The 15,763-nt window shown below is 45.2% G+C and overlaps 4 protein-coding genes across 7 annotated transcripts; 2 read left to right on the top strand and 2 right to left on the bottom strand.

Annotated features, from left to right (window-relative positions):
• Nucleotides 1-1,680: 1,680 nt before the first annotated feature.
• LOC105696998 (40S ribosomal protein S8) lies at nucleotides 1,681-3,514 on the top strand. Its single transcript, XM_012419919.2, has 5 exons — nucleotides 1,681-1,779; nucleotides 2,211-2,341; nucleotides 2,532-2,783; nucleotides 2,866-2,995; nucleotides 3,097-3,514. The coding sequence occupies exons 1-5, from the start codon at nucleotides 1,776-1,778 to the stop codon at nucleotides 3,204-3,206; spliced, it is 627 nt and encodes a 208-aa protein (XP_012275342.1). The 5' UTR covers nucleotides 1,681-1,775; the 3' UTR covers nucleotides 3,207-3,514.
• Nucleotides 3,515-4,335: 821 nt separating this feature from the next.
• Nucleotides 4,336-8,442, bottom strand: LOC105696750 (protein kinase C-binding protein 1). Its single transcript, XM_012419450.2, has 5 exons — nucleotides 6,996-8,442; nucleotides 6,576-6,900; nucleotides 6,301-6,481; nucleotides 4,757-6,232; nucleotides 4,336-4,697 (listed from the first exon to the last, which is right to left on the bottom strand). Exons 1-5 carry the CDS (start codon nucleotides 7,445-7,447, stop codon nucleotides 4,336-4,338), a joined length of 2,796 nt encoding a protein of 931 aa, XP_012274873.2. The 5' UTR covers nucleotides 7,448-8,442.
• Nucleotides 8,443-8,880: 438 nt separating this feature from the next.
• Nucleotides 8,881-13,275, top strand: LOC105696939 (DNA ligase 1). Of its 2 annotated transcripts, XM_012419810.1 has the most exons (17): nucleotides 8,881-8,934; nucleotides 9,011-9,070; nucleotides 9,251-9,328; nucleotides 9,397-9,473; nucleotides 9,579-9,880; nucleotides 9,971-10,247; nucleotides 10,319-10,442; nucleotides 10,566-10,738; nucleotides 10,813-11,036; nucleotides 11,120-11,248; nucleotides 11,330-11,469; nucleotides 11,534-11,735; nucleotides 11,812-12,018; nucleotides 12,158-12,374; nucleotides 12,431-12,666; nucleotides 12,731-12,928; nucleotides 13,066-13,275. In XM_012419810.1, exons 1-17 carry the CDS (start codon nucleotides 8,891-8,893, stop codon nucleotides 13,237-13,239), a joined length of 2,862 nt encoding a protein of 953 aa, XP_012275233.1. In that variant the 5' UTR covers nucleotides 8,881-8,890; the 3' UTR covers nucleotides 13,240-13,275. The 2 variants fall into 2 exon arrangements, with proteins under 2 accessions (XP_012275233.1, XP_012275231.1); XM_012419808.1 differs by lacking the exons at nucleotides 8,881-8,934; nucleotides 9,011-9,070 and having other exon boundaries at nucleotides 9,082-9,328.
• On the bottom strand, nucleotides 13,217-15,680 carry LOC105696940 (reticulocalbin-2). 3 transcript variants are annotated; one of them, XM_012419811.2, is made up of 5 exons: nucleotides 15,499-15,618; nucleotides 14,974-15,225; nucleotides 14,699-14,846; nucleotides 14,164-14,619; nucleotides 13,217-14,086 (listed from the first exon to the last, which is right to left on the bottom strand). In XM_012419811.2, the coding sequence occupies exons 1-5, from the start codon at nucleotides 15,518-15,520 to the stop codon at nucleotides 13,915-13,917; spliced, it is 1,050 nt and encodes a 349-aa protein (XP_012275234.1). In that variant the 5' UTR covers nucleotides 15,521-15,618; the 3' UTR covers nucleotides 13,217-13,914. The 3 variants fall into 3 exon arrangements, with proteins under 3 accessions (XP_012275234.1, XP_012275236.1, XP_012275235.1); XM_012419813.1 differs by having other exon boundaries at nucleotides 13,915-14,086; nucleotides 15,544-15,680; XM_012419812.1 differs by having other exon boundaries at nucleotides 13,915-14,086; nucleotides 15,313-15,537.
• Between the last annotated feature and the right edge of the window lie 83 nt (nucleotides 15,681-15,763).

The following is a 15,763-nucleotide window of genomic DNA, read 5'->3' on the forward strand; positions in this document are numbered from 1 at the left end:
TTATAGTCGCTCGTATCTCGTAGAGACTCTTTGCTTCACGTGGAACGTTTTCGGAGACGAATGCCTTCGTTAAAGGCGAACGTCTCGAAATGGACCCGTAGCGGTCGGCAAAAGAATATCTCGCTTTATAAATATTGATGGCATTTCGAAAGTTCGCCGGAGCCCGGGCGAGCTTCCCCGGCAGCCGAAAAACACGATGTCGTCAAGAATCTTGAAAGAAAGAATTGAGAAATTCGTCGCTAATTAGAGGCGTTATCGTTAACCAGTTAACTGTGTCGACCTATTGGAAACGTGTGTTTTCATGGCGAGTATACTAGTCAAACACAGCTAACTGGTTAAATGAAAAAGAGCGAGGAAGCGCCGGTCGAGTTCCACCGTTTTGAAATTCTCGAAATTCCAATTGTCGCTCGTATCGTCCTTGACTAAAATCCGCTATTATTCCCCATTGACGCCATCGTTGCGCGTCGGAAAAAAACGCAAGAGCCAAGTCCTCGAAGACGTCGACAGAATTCACGTTTATTCGCGTCAGCACGCTGATGTCATTCGAATGTATTATCTATTGAATCTCTTGAAGACCCGGGATGTTCCGTATGTATGTACACTGGCGGTCATGAGTGGCTTCCTCGTGTACATGGTGCAGCCTGGTGGTGGTAACGTAAACGTAACGTAAAAAAAGGGGTTTGCTAGACATGTTCGTCTAATTAAACGTACTCATTGTTATCGTTCAATAAATTCCTTTATTACATTAATTCTTTTACAGTTTATTATACATCAGGTACCGCAAGTAAATAAGTTCTCGACCTCGTTTAAAAGAATATTAACAAATTGTCCAGTCTTGTCATTAGCTCCTTCTCTCGTTTCTTCAGGTTGAGACCTCGTAGAGTATCCGGCCGTCACCTGGTTACTCGACATAAAATCCCCTAAAGATGGCACCGATCCGCGAACTAGCTGCAAGGTAGAATTTTTAATGAGATAATCAGCGCGTACCCACTCGTACTCGCCCAGCATTTTCGTGGACTTAAACTTGCCGCCATGTACATTCGAAAGTCATTCATGACCGCCAGTGTACAAAGCAACGTGAAAAGAAATCAAGCGTTATATTTAATATCATTGACGCGCCAGATTTTATTGGTTCTATCAAATGAAAATGATGAAAACATTTCCAAGGAATGGTCCAGAGGTTGATTAACTCGAATGTAGTGAAAAAGATAAAAATGAGCACTCCCTCGATTTTGTAACTTTCACTATGTCAAAATGTGAGAAACTTCACGTGAGACTACTCTACAGCAGAGATGAGTTGAGAGATTGCTCACGGGCAGGATCGAGCGATCGCATCCTGTGCTGCCCTCTGGTTTCGTACTTTAGCTTTCACCGTTTTTTGCCCCCAAGGGCGGCGCAACGAATTTCTGATAGGAGCTCGCGCACTCGCGATGGCGGTACCATTTACCAGTCGCCGTTGGCGGCTCCCGTACTCGTGATGGTAATACCATGCGGCAGTTGACGATGGTGGCTTACCTACGCTTACCAACACTGCTCGCTTTTGATGGTAAGGGAAGAACACTCGTGACGCTCCATTTAACTTTATCTATGCCACCCTGCCCGTGAGCAATCTCCCAACTTATCTCTGCAGAAACTACGTGTCTAACAGGTGATACGTTTCCGCAAGGATTGTTTGATGTCGCCACCATCGTTCTCAAGAGTTCAACGTCACAAATTCTTCTAAGATGGCTCTCTAGATCTCTCATGAATCGTGATCCTTTCAGGCCTCTGGCACGATGGGTAAGCAAGCCGATTTTATACACCTTTCGTCGTTATCGAATTGCATCGGCGTTATTCATAAATATTCTATCAATGTAAGAATCGTCGACGATTCTTCGATTATTTGTCGAACTTGTTATCGTTGTATTAAATTGGTATCCACTTCCTAATCCTGCGGAAGGATACTTCGTGTCAACGCCGATGCATTCGTCTCCTTTGATTTGACTAGAATATTTTTTAAACTCTTTTTGCGAAATACAATTTGCGATTTCGTATTTGAAGTCTAATTTGCTTGTGTGTATATATATATATGTATATACACACATACTTATTTTAATTGTCGTTAAACAGCATTGTGTACGATATCTGTTACGTGTTTTGCCGAATTAAGGTAATCTGTCTTGTATTCCAACTGTCTGTAACGCCTATCACATTAAAACTTGCAATTTCAGGTATCTCGCGGGACCACTGGCATAAGAGAAGGGCCACCGGTGGCAAGAGGAAACCTATCAGAAAGAAGAGGAAATTTGAATTAGGACGTCCAGCTGCAAATACTAAACTCGGTCAGAGAAGAATTCACACGGTAAACGCTTTAGTTTTATCCTTCTAAGAGTTGGCGTAACTAGTAGTATCGAATTTAATGATGATCACCTTACCTACTCTGAGTGCTATGACGATATTTCCCACAGCGCGCTGATTATTAATTTTCCACAAAAATTCATGATATAGTTCAGCTTTGATTACCTAATGGGAAATATTTTACTATTTTGCAGGTTCGTACTCGTGGAGGAAACAAAAAATACAGAGCACTCCGTTTGGACACCGGAAACTTTTCATGGGGCTCAGAATGTACCACCCGAAAAACGCGTATTATTGACGTGGTTTACAATGCTTCAAACAATGAACTAGTTCGAACTAAGACATTGGTGAAGAATGCGATCGTTACGATCGATGCTACACCATTTAGACAATGGTACGAAGCGCATTATGCATTTCCTTTGGGACGCAAGCGGGGTGCAAAACTGGTAATTAATTCTTTATATCTACCTCTTAAAATGTAAGATGGTCAGTGAATTTTGAGGATTTATAACCGACAATGGATTTTAGACAGAAGCTGAGGAAGAAGTTTTGAATAAGAAGCGGTCAAAGAAAACCGAAGCTAAGTACAAGTCTAGACAAAGATTTGCAAAGGTCGAACCAGCTCTCGAGGAACAATTCTCGACAGGACGTGTTCTCGGTATGTAACCTAATTTGTTATTTGATTTTCTTGGGGAAAAAAAGTAAATTTTATATACCAAATTAATACCGCTCCGAGTAATTGTACTTATTTCTTATTAGCTTGCGTAGCGAGCAGGCCTGGACAGTGTGGTAGAGCCGATGGCTACATTCTCGAGGGCAAGGAACTCGAGTTTTACATGAGAAAGATTAAGAGCAAAAAAGCCAAGTAAATTTGTATCACTTAATACATTAATAAAAGTTGCGTAAGAAAAGTGGCATCAAGTTATTGTATCACCCGCTACAAAAATTTGTATTAAAACAAGTTACGTATTAGTCTCGGTACGAAAAGTTTTATTTCTTCTTTAACGTGACAGCCCTTACCTCTTTATTCTAATTATTTCGCTTTTACTTTTACCATAACTATTCAATTTTATAAATTGTACAGCATTTTCCAGAACAACTGCTCGATACTATCCAACTAATGATACATATGACCTTCGAATGTAAAGAAATATAGACGTACGTTGTTACGAAATGATACAAACTGTCTTATTTAGCTCGTAGTACCCTTCTTTCGCGTTCAAGGAAATAAATGTGGCATCACATGTTTCCGTTGACGTAATTGGCGTATGTATACAAGTATTTAACTAATAGCGATTTCTCTGATGACGCAAAGATTACGATTTAGACGTTTCCGCAACGAAATGGTTTAAATTAAAGTAATAAATGCATCGGACACGATAACCAGACCTAACGACTCGATGACAGCAGTATAACGTAATTTGGGAGTAACATTTTCATAGATTGCATCTTTGCATAATATTTCTCGTTGCGATATCATAGATATCACGGACAAAGGAAAAAAAGAAAATTAACATATGACAGCATATCTACGATCGAACAAGCGTCGCAAACAATCCGAGACTCTGGTTAACTCGCTACGTTAAGGAATTCGTTTGCAATCGTTGGCACCGCCGTCGCATCGAGGGTCGGCGTTCACAGCTCCGAAAGGACGATTCAAACTTAAATTGCACTAAATTAAAGAATCTATCGCTCGTAGGGTGAATTCGTACGGCCTGCCGAAGACGTTGATCAGCTCTATATAGTTCGGCAGGCAGGAGAAAGAACCGCGTCGAAGCTTCGAGCCAGGAAACCGCCCTCGAAACGTTGCTTCGCTACGTCGAAATACCCTAAGTTGAGTCACTTAAAAAGATAACGGGAATACGAAAGGGAACCGCCGAAAAACCATGGATAACGCGCAGTTTCCGTACAAACCTTAAAATGCCTTAATCGACCGCCAACGGTTTCCAACGTACGCGTCACTCTTGGATTTTTCTTGGACTCAAAGGGGGGACGGACCTAGGGCCGCCACGAGGGAGGCTTGTTGGTCAGGAGACGGGGCATAACCTGGGGCGGGGGGCCNCCGGGGGTTCCGGGGGTTCCGGGGGTTCCGGGGGTTCCGGGGGGCTGAGCGGCCGAGAGCCTCTGGGCGCAGGTCCTCATGTGGGCGGGCCAGTGCGACTGCTGGCAGGGGTAGTCGCAGTAGGCGGTGTTCCAGCAGCAGTAGAAGAGGGCCTCGCGGCCGCACACCGAGCACCACTGCTTGCGCTTCGTCTCCTCCAGGCAGCGGGTCCTCTCCTCCTCCGTCTCCCTGCGGATCTCCTCGACGGCCCGCAGCCGCTCGGCCTCCATGCTGGACCTCATCTCGCGCAGCGTGCGATCTGAAAGCAGCGGTCGGTCGGTTGGCGCGCCCTTGTCGGCCCGGCGAGGTCGCAAATACCTGTGTTGTGCTTGAGCTCCGCCAGCTGCTGCTCGTGCTGCCACTGCATTCGCTCGATCTGCAGCCGCAGCGCGTACACGGTGGCCCGGTGGTCCTCCGCCGAGTCGCCGCCGACGGACTTGAGGAGGGCGTCATCCATCAGCTGGGCCATGCGGCCGGCCAGCTCGTGGGCACCCTGGTAGAGGTGCGCGCTCAGGGGCCCGGCCTCCGGCGGCGCGAGCCTGTACCCGGGGCGCGTCCCGGCCGCCTCCGGGGCCGGGCTCTGCGGGAAGCTCGGCGCCCTGTTGGGGAAGGACTTCCTGGCCTTGCTCTCCCTTTTGCCGGGCGACGCTTGCCGGGCCCGAAGGTCCGGCCCCGGGCGAACGTCCTCCGACTTGCCGCTCGAGACCGGGAAGCTCATCCTGGAGGAGGTCTTGCTCGGCGCCCTCGGGAGTCCGGCCTCGGGTCTCCTCTTGGTCTCCGGTCGGCCGTCCCCGGCCGACTCGGTCCTCGGCTTGGGCCCCTTCGGCTCCCTAGCCGACCTGGGGACGCCCTTCTTCGGCGAGGCGCTCCTCGTCTTGGCCTCGACCGGCTCCTTCTTCCTCTGCTTCGGGGTCGGCGTCCGGGGCGCGGCGTCCCCGGCCGCGTTCTGCGGACTCCTCTTCCGCACCGGTCCGTCGGAGGACTCCGGGCTCGCGTTCGGGGCGACCGGGGCGACCGGGGCGACCGCGGCGCCGGCGTCGTCGACGGGCGCCCCCGTCGCGTCGCCCGGACGGGCCGCGGCGGGCTGCCTGGGTGCCGTCGCGGCCTCGCCGTCCGAGTCGAGTCTCAGGACCATGGAGTCGTTCGTGGAGTCCTCGGCCGCGGTTACGGGCGAGGGCGCGGTGCGCCTCCTCGGGGGCTTTCTTTTAACGGGCGTGGCGGCGCGGGGGCCGGCGGGCGCGGCGAGGGTCGCGGGGGTCGCGGGGGTCGCGGGGGTCGCGCGACCTAGGGGATCGTAGTGCGGCAGCATTATCTTTATCTGCAGCGGGTCCTGCGGGTTGTAGGGTACCTTGGGCGGGGCGAACTTGAACTCGCCGAAAGCCATCTCGAGCTTCCTGCAGTGCCGCGTGATCTCGCGCACGCAGTCGTCCATGTCCTGCTTCCTCTTGCGCGGAAGCGGCGCCGGGGGGTCGCGCGAGTAGAGGTAGAGGTCCCGGGGCGGGACCCAGGCGCGGTCGTGAGCCCCGAAGAACCTCACGTCGACGAAGCCCTGCCCGTTCAGACGGGGCATGGCTTTCGCCGGCCAGAACGGGAAGCCCTTCAGCTTGGCCCACACCAAGGGGTGGGGCCTCCTGCAGGGCTCGATGAACCAGGACGGGTGGGGCCGGGGCAGGTTCCTCCCGTGGGCGTAGCAGTCGGGGCAGGCCTCGATCTCGGAGACCTCCTGTCTGGCCACCTTGATTATCTGCTTCGCCGCGTTGGTCAGCTTGGACGTGTCGGCGTACACTCCTCCACCTGGGTGCACCGGGTCACCGGGTTCGTCAGGAATCTCTCTCGCTTTCGCGCCCGAGCCGAGTACTCACACGTGTTGAAGACGACGCAGTTGTGCTGGATCCACTTGGCGTCGGCCATGAAGGCGTCGGTGCTGCCGTACAGTTTCGCACGCACGTTGGCCTCGAGCAGCGTCAGGTCCATGGGCTTCGCGACGTAGTCCATGTAATTTGGAACCTCGTTCAAGTCCACCGCCTTCCAGAATGGCTCGGACTGCGGAGGACATTCGCGAAGGGTGAAAATGGGCTTCGGTTTTGACTCGACAGGGTCTGCCGATCATGCAGGGGAGGACCGATCGTTCGTTTACCCCGGGATAGTCGCGCATCCGGCCGACGACGTATTTGAGCAACAGGCCCAGCTGGTCGACCGACAGCTGCGACATCGAGTCGGGGCGCGTCTCGGCGTTCTCCGCCGTGAGGATGGTCGCGCATTCGCCGCATATCCAGTTTTGTACGGACAGGGGCGGGGCCCCGCCCATGCACCTCCGATGCCAGGAACGGGGGCACGCGCTGCACCGAGCCTCCACGGCTTCCTTGTGGCATCGCCAGCAAAACCGGTCGCTCGAGCTCTTTGTTTTCAGCCTCTTTACCCGGCTGCCGTCCTCTTCGGCGACCGCTTCGACCGTTGTGCCACTGAAATTCAAATCGAACCAATTACCATATATATTTAGTCACATCGATGATCCTTAAAATCAAAGATATCGCTACGGTATAGCGCGCGAACGGACCTCCAATTCTTTCGCTTCCTTCTTCCATCCTCCTTTTCCTTTTCTTTCTCGTCCTTGACGGAGATTCGATCCAAGGATTCTTTTCCGTTGCTCTTGCATTCGGGATTCGAGGAATCAAAGGATACCTTCTTGTTTAAATTCTGCATCAAGTCGAGTTGTTTCATGCTCTCCATCTTGGAGTCGTTCAGAGCCTCGTCGTGTTGCGTCGACGATTCTTCGAGATCCCGTTGGTTTTCCATCGTTAGGTTACCGTTTTTTGACTCCGTCAGAGTATCGACGTCATCGGCTTTCCCGAGCTTCGTATCTTTTACCTCGGGTGACTCCGTGAAACCTTTAAAAAATTCGTGTCTTCCATCTTTATCGTTACTCGATACCAATTTTCTGTCATCGACCGACTTTTCGTTTTCGTTAAGTCCTTTAATGCTTTGTTTACGATTCTTGGATAGCTCCATTGGTTATCGTTTCTTTCTTTGCCGTTCGGACATCTTCCTCCTAGCTTCTGGTAAAGCCGACGAGACCTCGGTATCGGTGAATACAAAATTCAAAACGACGCGGCAGTCTTTGCATCTCTCTGAACCATTTGTCTAATTGTATTCACACTCTTTGATCAAAAAAGCAGCGTGTTTTACTTTGATGCATACGGAGTACGTTTCTGTACGCTCGACGCAGCCATTTAAAAGTACGGCGTCATTGTGTGTACGTTCATCTAAGATAATTCGGTGACCCCAGTTTCTATTTCCACCATTGCCCATAACTTTCACCGCATTTTCTGATTAGAGATAGCACGGCGATGTATCTTGTACGCGTAGCCGATACCTAGCCATTGGCCAAGATAGTTCTCAAGTTTAAGACGTAACGACAACATCTCTTTCTCTTGATTCCCAATAATACAGTCAACTTTTCGTTAGAGTTTCCATAGCTATCACCAATTCTAATCGGCTTTGTTGATCAGAAATGGTACATGCATCGAGTTACCTTTTGATTTAACTGTCGGAGAGCCTTTTGGCCTTGGTGCTAACATCATCCTTAACCGAAACGCTCGTCCCTCCAGCTCTGTGATCGTTCATGGTTAATTGAAAATATCCGAGGCAGTAAACTTTATTTACCTCGTACACGTCTCGTCTAAACTCGCATTCTCAATTTTTTAAATTGCGCCTCCGGACGCCGACTGGAGACGAATCGGATTCCTTTTGGAGAACGATCTTCCACGCGGAACAGCAGGTGACATGGATACCTCAAAACCCTCAAAATCCAGAGAACCGATTTAAGTCATACGTCCCCGCTATTTGCACGACTCGCTGATACTCGTTTCCGAGAATCTTGCTTCTTTGCCTACACTAGTCTCGTTAATAACCGACGCTCCGCCATCTTTTGCCGATGTGCCGAAGTTCGTAAGTTGAAGATGCGAGAAGTGAGCATTCTCACCAAAAATACACGAGGTCGATTCTGTATCTTCTGACACGAAGGTATTTCACACAGAGATGAGTTGGGAGATTGTGCTCGCGGGCAGAGTCGCGCGATCTCGGTCTCTGCTGTCCTCGGTGGAGCATGCCAGCGACTCACTCACTTGCCTCCAAACCAATCCAACTCAGGGATTTGACTCACTTCTGCTCCCAACTTATTTCTAAGTTGGTCGCCATTGGGGGCAAATACACGAGCCGCCCGCATACTCCACCAAGGGCAGCAAAAAACGCAATCACGTGACTCTGCCCGTGAGTAATCTCCCTACTCTTCTCTGTTTCACCCTTTTACCGTAGTGAAAGTTACGGAATCGCGAAAAGTGTTCACCAAAGTTTTAACATTTTCACCAGATTCGAGTTACAGAATCGACCCCTTGATCACGCAACTTGATTCATGCGTGATTTCGACGCAATTCTGATAGAAATCGCGGGAAAATGGGGAAAATGTCGGCGCAGAGAGGTCTACAACCGAGCATAACGTGAGTCTGTCATGAAATTAATGTTAAATCATTTTTTAACAACTTATTAAAATTGACAGATTTTGTGTAATAATAGGTCATTCTTCACTGTATGTGCTCCCAAGAGAAGCACAGATGAAACGAAGAATGACGAAAGGTATGTCATGATTTAATAACAGTAATTACACTGCTTTTTTACTAACATGTTAAGACATTTGATAATCCATGGAAAGTCTCATATCTTCCATGTCGAATGCATGGCCTTGGCAAGGCTACCATGTAATGTTAACGTTATCAATGTTTTTAATTCGCTGCATATCGGTTGCGATTACCTTAGCGAGAAGAAGACTGTCGACGATCCGGTAGAAAGCAAACGAAAAAGAGAGAATAGTTCCTTCAACGGCGATTCAACGAGGTATATATTTTACTATTATTACTTTAGATTTTTTGTTCTGCTGTAATCTAAATGTTTGAGTATTTTAGTTCACCACCCACAAAAAGGTCAAACATAAATATAAAAAGTTCACAGCCACGTTCCTTAAGCACGTCTCCTGGTTCTAGTAAGTAGAAAGACATATAATTTTATTATCCGATTATTACTTCTGTTTTGAGATATGTAAAATTTTAAATATTGTGCTCATCCTTAAGGGATTGCTTAATTGTAGGTGCAACAAAGGAAAATAATGCCAAGCGTAAGAAGAATTCATCACCTAAGGCTCCTGCAAAACGTACACAAAAAAATCAAAGTAATAAAAAAGACATTGCCAAAGAAAAGGACAAAGTAAGCCAACCTGTGGAAACGATAAACATTGTTGTTAATACAAAGGAAGACAAAGAAGAAGATCCCTGGAACTCTGAGACCAGTGTAGAACTTTCCGCTAAGAAGGGAAAAAAGAAGAAAGTGGGAGAAAAATATTCCAGAATAATTCGAATGCAAGATTCAAGTGAAGAGGAAGATCATTTGCCAGTAAGATGAATATGCTTAAGGTGGCATGTGTTTATTCTTTTTTTTTTTTGTATCATAAATTAGATATTCATATTTAACGTTCACGTTCAGTTACCAGACAGCCCAGTTAAAACAGAAAAGAAAGATGAAGAGTTAAGCATATCCAAATCTGAAAGTATAAATGAAAAATCGAATGTGGACGATTGCAAGAGAGTTACGGAATCGAGCTTGGTTGTGTCTGAAACTGAGTGCAAAGACCGGAATTTTTATGGAGAGGATAAAAAGGTGGATGGATCTTCTAACGGTGAAAGCAAAGACGACAGCAACGAAGAAAACCCCAGAAATCATAATTCCAAGACATCTCCCAAGGAAATGCACAGCTTTTTTGGTAAAAAGTTAATTTCTAGAAACCTATGTTCAGTGATATCAATTGAAATCTTCAAATGTATTATTCCACAGAACCAAAGCAGAAAAGAGAGTTGGGAGAAAAGGGTACTAATTCAAAAACTAGTGGAATCTCTTACAATCCAAGCAAATCAAATTACCATCCTATTGATGATGCATGTTGGAAGGATGGAGAAAAGTAAGTAATTTGAGAGAATGTCCATGGATTTTTAATCTCCCTTTACAGCTAAATGGTATGTCATTCATTGTATTAGAAACATATTCCTTAATCCCTGATTGACAGTTATAATCGTCATAACAGGGTACCTTACGCCGCACTGGCTCGAACGCTAGAACTGATCGAGGAGACAAGTGCCCGATTGAAGATTATTGAGATTTTGTCAAATTACTTTCGCTCCGTCATTACTCTTAGTCCCGATGACTTACTCCCTAGTGTGTACCTGTGTTTGAACAAATTGGCACCAGCATATGAAGGTATTTAGCAATACCGTTTATCGCGAGAAGTGATAAATCATTCGTACGTAAGATTACAAATCAAAGTATTTCAGGTATCGAGCTCGGCGTGGCCGAAACGACGCTTATGAAAACCATAGCTCAGTGTACCGGCAGATCGTTATCTCAAATTAAGGCGGACGTGCAAGAAGCCGGTGATTTGGGCATCGTAGCAGAAGGAAGTCGATCGAATCAAAGAATGATGTTCCAACCAGCACCTTTGACTGTCTCGGTCGTATTTGCAAAATTGAAAGAAATCGCTCAGATGACAGGTCAAGCGGTACGTAAGATATTAAATGAAACTTCTTTTACTCCTAATCGTAAACCTTTGCATCGGAGCTAGTTTTTCGTAATATTTTCCAGTCAGTTGGGAAGAAAGTGGACAAAATTCAGTCCATGATTGTGGCTTGTCGTTTCACGGAAACTAGGTATCTCATCCGATCCTTGGCTGGCAAATTAAGAATTGGCCTTGCAGAACAGTCTGTTTTACAAGTTCGTACCTTTTTGTCCGTAACATATTTTTGCTCATACCACTTGTTATCTTTATTCAAAGTTATTAATGTTTATATTAAGGCATTAGCCTTAGCCTGTGCCACGACACCTCCCGAACGGAATCGTCCCTTAACAAACTTAAATGCCGCAAAGAACATCTCGAGTGAGACGTTTAAGCAAACCTATGACAAAGTTGCCCTTATTCTCAAGACTACATACTGGTATGTTATATATGTTTTACAAACTGAACTTATAACATGAAGTGTAATTATAAGTATCTTTCAGCGAATGTCCTAATTACGATATGATTATTCCTGCTTTACTGGAGGTTGGAATCGAAGGTCTACCCAAAAGGTGTAGATTAACCCCAGGCATTCCCTTAAAGCCAATGCTGGCCCATCCGACAAAAGGAGTACAAGAAGTCTTATCTCGTTTCGAAGGTTTGAAATTTACATGCGAATGGAAATATGACGGAGAGAGGGTGCAGGTTCGTTTTATTTCTTTCCGCTTAAGGAGCTTTGAATCAGAGATACGGTAGTCAGTAAATTAACTCGAACGAGTAGATCCACATTGCTGAGAACGGAGACGTGAGCATTTACAGCAGAAATCAAGAAAATAACACCAGTAAATATCCAGACGTTATAAATCGCCTGGACAATGCCCGTACCGATTCCGTGAGGAGCTGTATTCTGGATGGCGAAGCAGTCGCCTGGAGTCACGAGAAGAAACAAATACTGCCTTTCCAGATCTTGAGTACCAGGAAGCGCAAGGCGAGGAGCAACTAATGATTACGTTTCTTTTTTATGGGGCTCCTATAGAGCCGAATCCTGGATAAGCGATAACTGGCAACTTTGTTCCTTGGGTAGGCCCTCCGTTATACAATAATTATTAAAATTATATCTCTTTCAGGATGCTGTCGAGGCAGACATCAAAGTGCAAGTTTGCGTATTTATGTTTGACTTATTGTACCTGAACGGAGAGGCTTTGGTTAAGGAGCCGTTTATTAAACGACGACAACTACTTAAAGACAATTTTAAAGAGATTGAAGGTGAATGGAAATTTGCCACGAGTCACGACCCGACAACCATGGAGGAGGTCGAAGACTTCCTCGAGGAATCCGTAAAGGGTACGTTTCATATGTTACGGTTCTACAGATTTCAATAAAGGAACTTCTTTGTACAGGTAACTGCGAAGGTCTCATGGTCAAAACTCTGGAGGAAGATGCTACCTACGAGATAGCCAAGAGGTCGCGAAACTGGTTGAAACTTAAGAAGGATTACCTGGAAGGTGTGGGTGACACTCTGGACGTTGTGGCAATCGGTGGCTACATCGGCAAGGGAAAAAGAACCGGCACCTACGGAGGCTTCCTCCTGGCCTGCTATGACCAAGAGAACGAAGAATACCAGAGCTTGTGCAAGGTGAATACGTAACTTCTGCCGTCGCGATCATTGCAATTTTCTCTTTCTTACTCATCTCTTTTAGATCGGAACAGGCTTCAGCGAAGAAGATTTGCAAAATCATACAAAGTTCTTCAAGGATCGCATTATTTCCCAGCCTAGATCGTATTACCGCTACGATACCAATCTTGAACCCGACCACTGGTTCGAACCTTGTCAAGTTTGGGAGATCAAATGTGCCGATCTGTCGTTGTCTCCGGTTCACAGGGCTGCTGCAGGGATTGTAAGCCTTATTGCGTACATTATCGTACAATCTTGTTCATCCAATAGTGAATGCATATTCAAATGCATAGACTCGGGGATAACGTAAGATGGAAGATAAGCGAAATTAATTTATTACATAAATTTACGCTCGCACAGGTTGATCCCGAGAAAGGAATATCCTTGCGGTTTCCACGATTCATCCGAATAAGGGACGACAAAAACTGCGAAGATGCGACTTCTGCTCAGCAAATTGCAGAGATGTATCGCAACCAAGAACAGATCAAGAATCAATCCTCTTCCACAAACGTCACCGAAGAAGATTTTTATTGAATATTTTATACTTCATTTTAACCTTTCACCTGTACGTCAGACATATTTTATTGCAATCTAGAGGTTTTGTAAGGCTGCGAAGAAAATTGGCGTTATGACTATTTTATGCATCAAAACAAAACGATGAATTATGATGAGATCTCAAAAACCTGTAATTGCTCTTTTCCAGTCCTGATGGATCTTTTATAATTAAACCTTTTGATGCTCTTGCATGAAGGTATTGATTCAACAGGGACACTATTCAGGCTCTTCAGACAATTTCTCTACTTAGATATTACGTTTTTAAGGGGATGTGAAAGCGGTATCCGCGGAGTCAATCGTTTATGAAACTAATCTCCGAACTGGGTGGACCGAATTATTTCAAACTTTACAACGTGAACGTGGAAGCCTTAAGGTAAGTCTTAAAACCCATGAGATTTCATACATTTTTTTTTTTTCAATATGAATACATCTATACCCAAATTAAAAAAAAAAAATTAAATTTTGTCGTGTTAGGACCTTTATAGCTTCCATATTCAAGTTTGAAACGATTCGGTACACTCAGTTCGGAGAAAAGTTTCATAAACGAGACCTCTTTGACATTGCTTTCACATCACCTTAAACGGCTCGTGTTTTACTTAAACAATTTTTAAATATCAATACAAAACTATAATTAGCTAGAACTACAAATGAATCTCAAAGTTCGTCCGTAAATCGTTCGATATCGTGTAAGTGATCTCCATAGTCAAGCGCTTCGCTTCCGACAAAAATGTCGTAATGGTCCAGAACTTCCTTGAAAGTTAACTGGTCGTCGTGGTCGTCATCCGATACGGCAAACAAATGATCCACCTCATCCGTTGCAATATCCCTTAAGTTAAGGACAATAGGCTTAATTAAAAATTGATTTCAAATAAGAATAAAAAGTTGAAAGTTGGAGATGCTTACTCGTTGCTAGGTACAAGCCAGGCCAATATTTCATTTAAATCCAATCTGCCGTCTTTATCCTTGTCGAGCTCGTTATCAAACTTGTCCTTCTCTATAATGAGCCACTCTTTATCTCCATCCTTTGCTCGATTACCCAAAAACTCTTGAAAACTAATAAAACTATCGTTATTCGTATCTTTTTCTGCCAAGGCCTGCGACAGTATCAGGGGAAACATTCTCGATGTCTCTTCGGGATGTGTATACGCTCTGAATTCATCTGAATCCAAGTAGCCATCCTTATTAAAATCGGCAGCTTGAAAAGTAGCTCGATCGTCTTCCACGAGTTTTGCATCCAGTACTAAGTCTTCCGGATCCGATCCGTAGGTGTCCAACAGAATTTCTTCCCAAGTTACTTTGCCATCCTCGTCTGTGTCCGCGTCATCTAACCGGTCGCGCGACTCTTCGGCAGAGAGCATACTACCCAGAGTATAAATTGTGAATACGTACGATTAATACTTGTAAGTCATAGTATTTCCCTTACTTGAAATGAACTTACTCGAATGAACGTAGAATCCAGGCCTTCAATTCGTTTCTTTCAATTAATTTATTATTGTTCAAATCCATTTTTGTCAGTAATATCATCAGGCGTCTTTTAGATTCTTCGGGTGATAGCTTATTGAATACTTCGGCTTGTTTGATGCTTCCTTTGATTATATCAGATATCAAAGAAACATGGAAAGTAATTACAATAAGACAATTAATAATGCTTGATTAATAACAGCAGTTGTAGTCATATTATTTAGACTGTATATTCAAAGCATGTAAATTCACCGAGTATTGCTTCATGATCGAACTCTTGATGATGCTCCCCATCTACATAGTGGCCCTTGTTCCACGGACTAAATGCCCCATCTGCTGTTCTCTCATTTACGGATACATCTGCTTTACTGGTGTGATGCGTATGAATATGTGCGGATGCCGCCATACAAGGTATCAACATATTGCACGAATTTAAAATGAATGCGAATAAACAAATCTGCCAGCGTTTAGACGTCATTGAAAAATCTTTGGAACATCCTTTACCTAAAGTATAAAAATATTTTACAACTTCCGTCAGGATTTTGCAATTCAGTTTCAGTTACGCTATCGTAATCTAATCGTGGCAAATACCAGCAAGTACAGTTTTCATAAAACATCATGTTATTATATCACCGTCCTTGTTCTTTCGAAATATGATAACAATGCTGGAGCGACACAAATAACACAAAGGATGGGATTCAGAAGCAAAAGCGGGTAACATTTGCACAAGAAAAGAAATCTTTTGCTTCACTGGAGATAGGTTATAAAATGATGTACCGGGGAAAAATATTCTCAACATTTGCACAACAATCTCATACTAACTCAGAAACATTAGCAGAGTTCATTAAAACCCGTGAAAACCTGTAACCGGAGATGAGCAGAAATGTTTCACCTTAGACTATACAATACACAGACTTCATCAGTGACATGCAAAATGAAGCGCTGGGAAGCAAGCGTCGTCAACCCCTGTGTCTGTGATAAGGTAAAATCAGAGATGAGTTGAGAAATTCACGGGGAGGATCGAGCGACCGCGTCCTGTGCG

Source organism: Orussus abietinus, unplaced genomic scaffold (assembly GCF_000612105.2).
Source record: "Orussus abietinus isolate OABI.00-Male unplaced genomic scaffold, Oabi_2.0 scaffold16, whole genome shotgun sequence".
Lineage (NCBI taxonomy): Eukaryota > Metazoa > Arthropoda > Insecta > Hymenoptera > Orussidae > Orussus > Orussus abietinus.

Bases quoted from the DNA above. Each gene is read 5' to 3' on its own strand.
- LOC105696998 (XM_012419919.2), top strand. The intron at 2,342-2,531 runs GTAAACGCTTTA...ACTATTTTGCAG, and splicing joins GTCAGAGAAGAATTCACACG to GTTCGTACTCGTGGAGGAAA. The intron at 2,996-3,096 runs GTATGTAACCTA...ATTTCTTATTAG, and splicing joins CTCGACAGGACGTGTTCTCG to CTTGCGTAGCGAGCAGGCCT.
- LOC105696939 (XM_012419808.1), top strand. From the start codon at position 9,117: ATGTTAAGACATTTGATAATCCATGGAAAGTCTCATATCTTCCATGTC. The intron at 10,739-10,812 runs GTATTTAGCAAT...AAAGTATTTCAG, and splicing joins ATTGGCACCAGCATATGAAG to GTATCGAGCTCGGCGTGGCC. The intron at 12,375-12,430 runs GTACGTTTCATA...TTCTTTGTACAG, and splicing joins CCTCGAGGAATCCGTAAAGG to GTAACTGCGAAGGTCTCATG.
- LOC105696940 (XM_012419811.2), bottom strand. From the start codon at position 15,520: ATGTTGAGAATATTTTTCCCCG. The intron at 15,226-15,498 runs GTACATCATTTT...TTTATACTTTAG, and splicing joins GTTGAGAATATTTTTCCCCG to GTAAAGGATGTTCCAAAGAT. The intron at 14,847-14,973 runs GTGAATTTACAT...ATATAATCAAAG, and splicing joins CGATCATGAAGCAATACTCG to GAAGCATCAAACAAGCCGAA.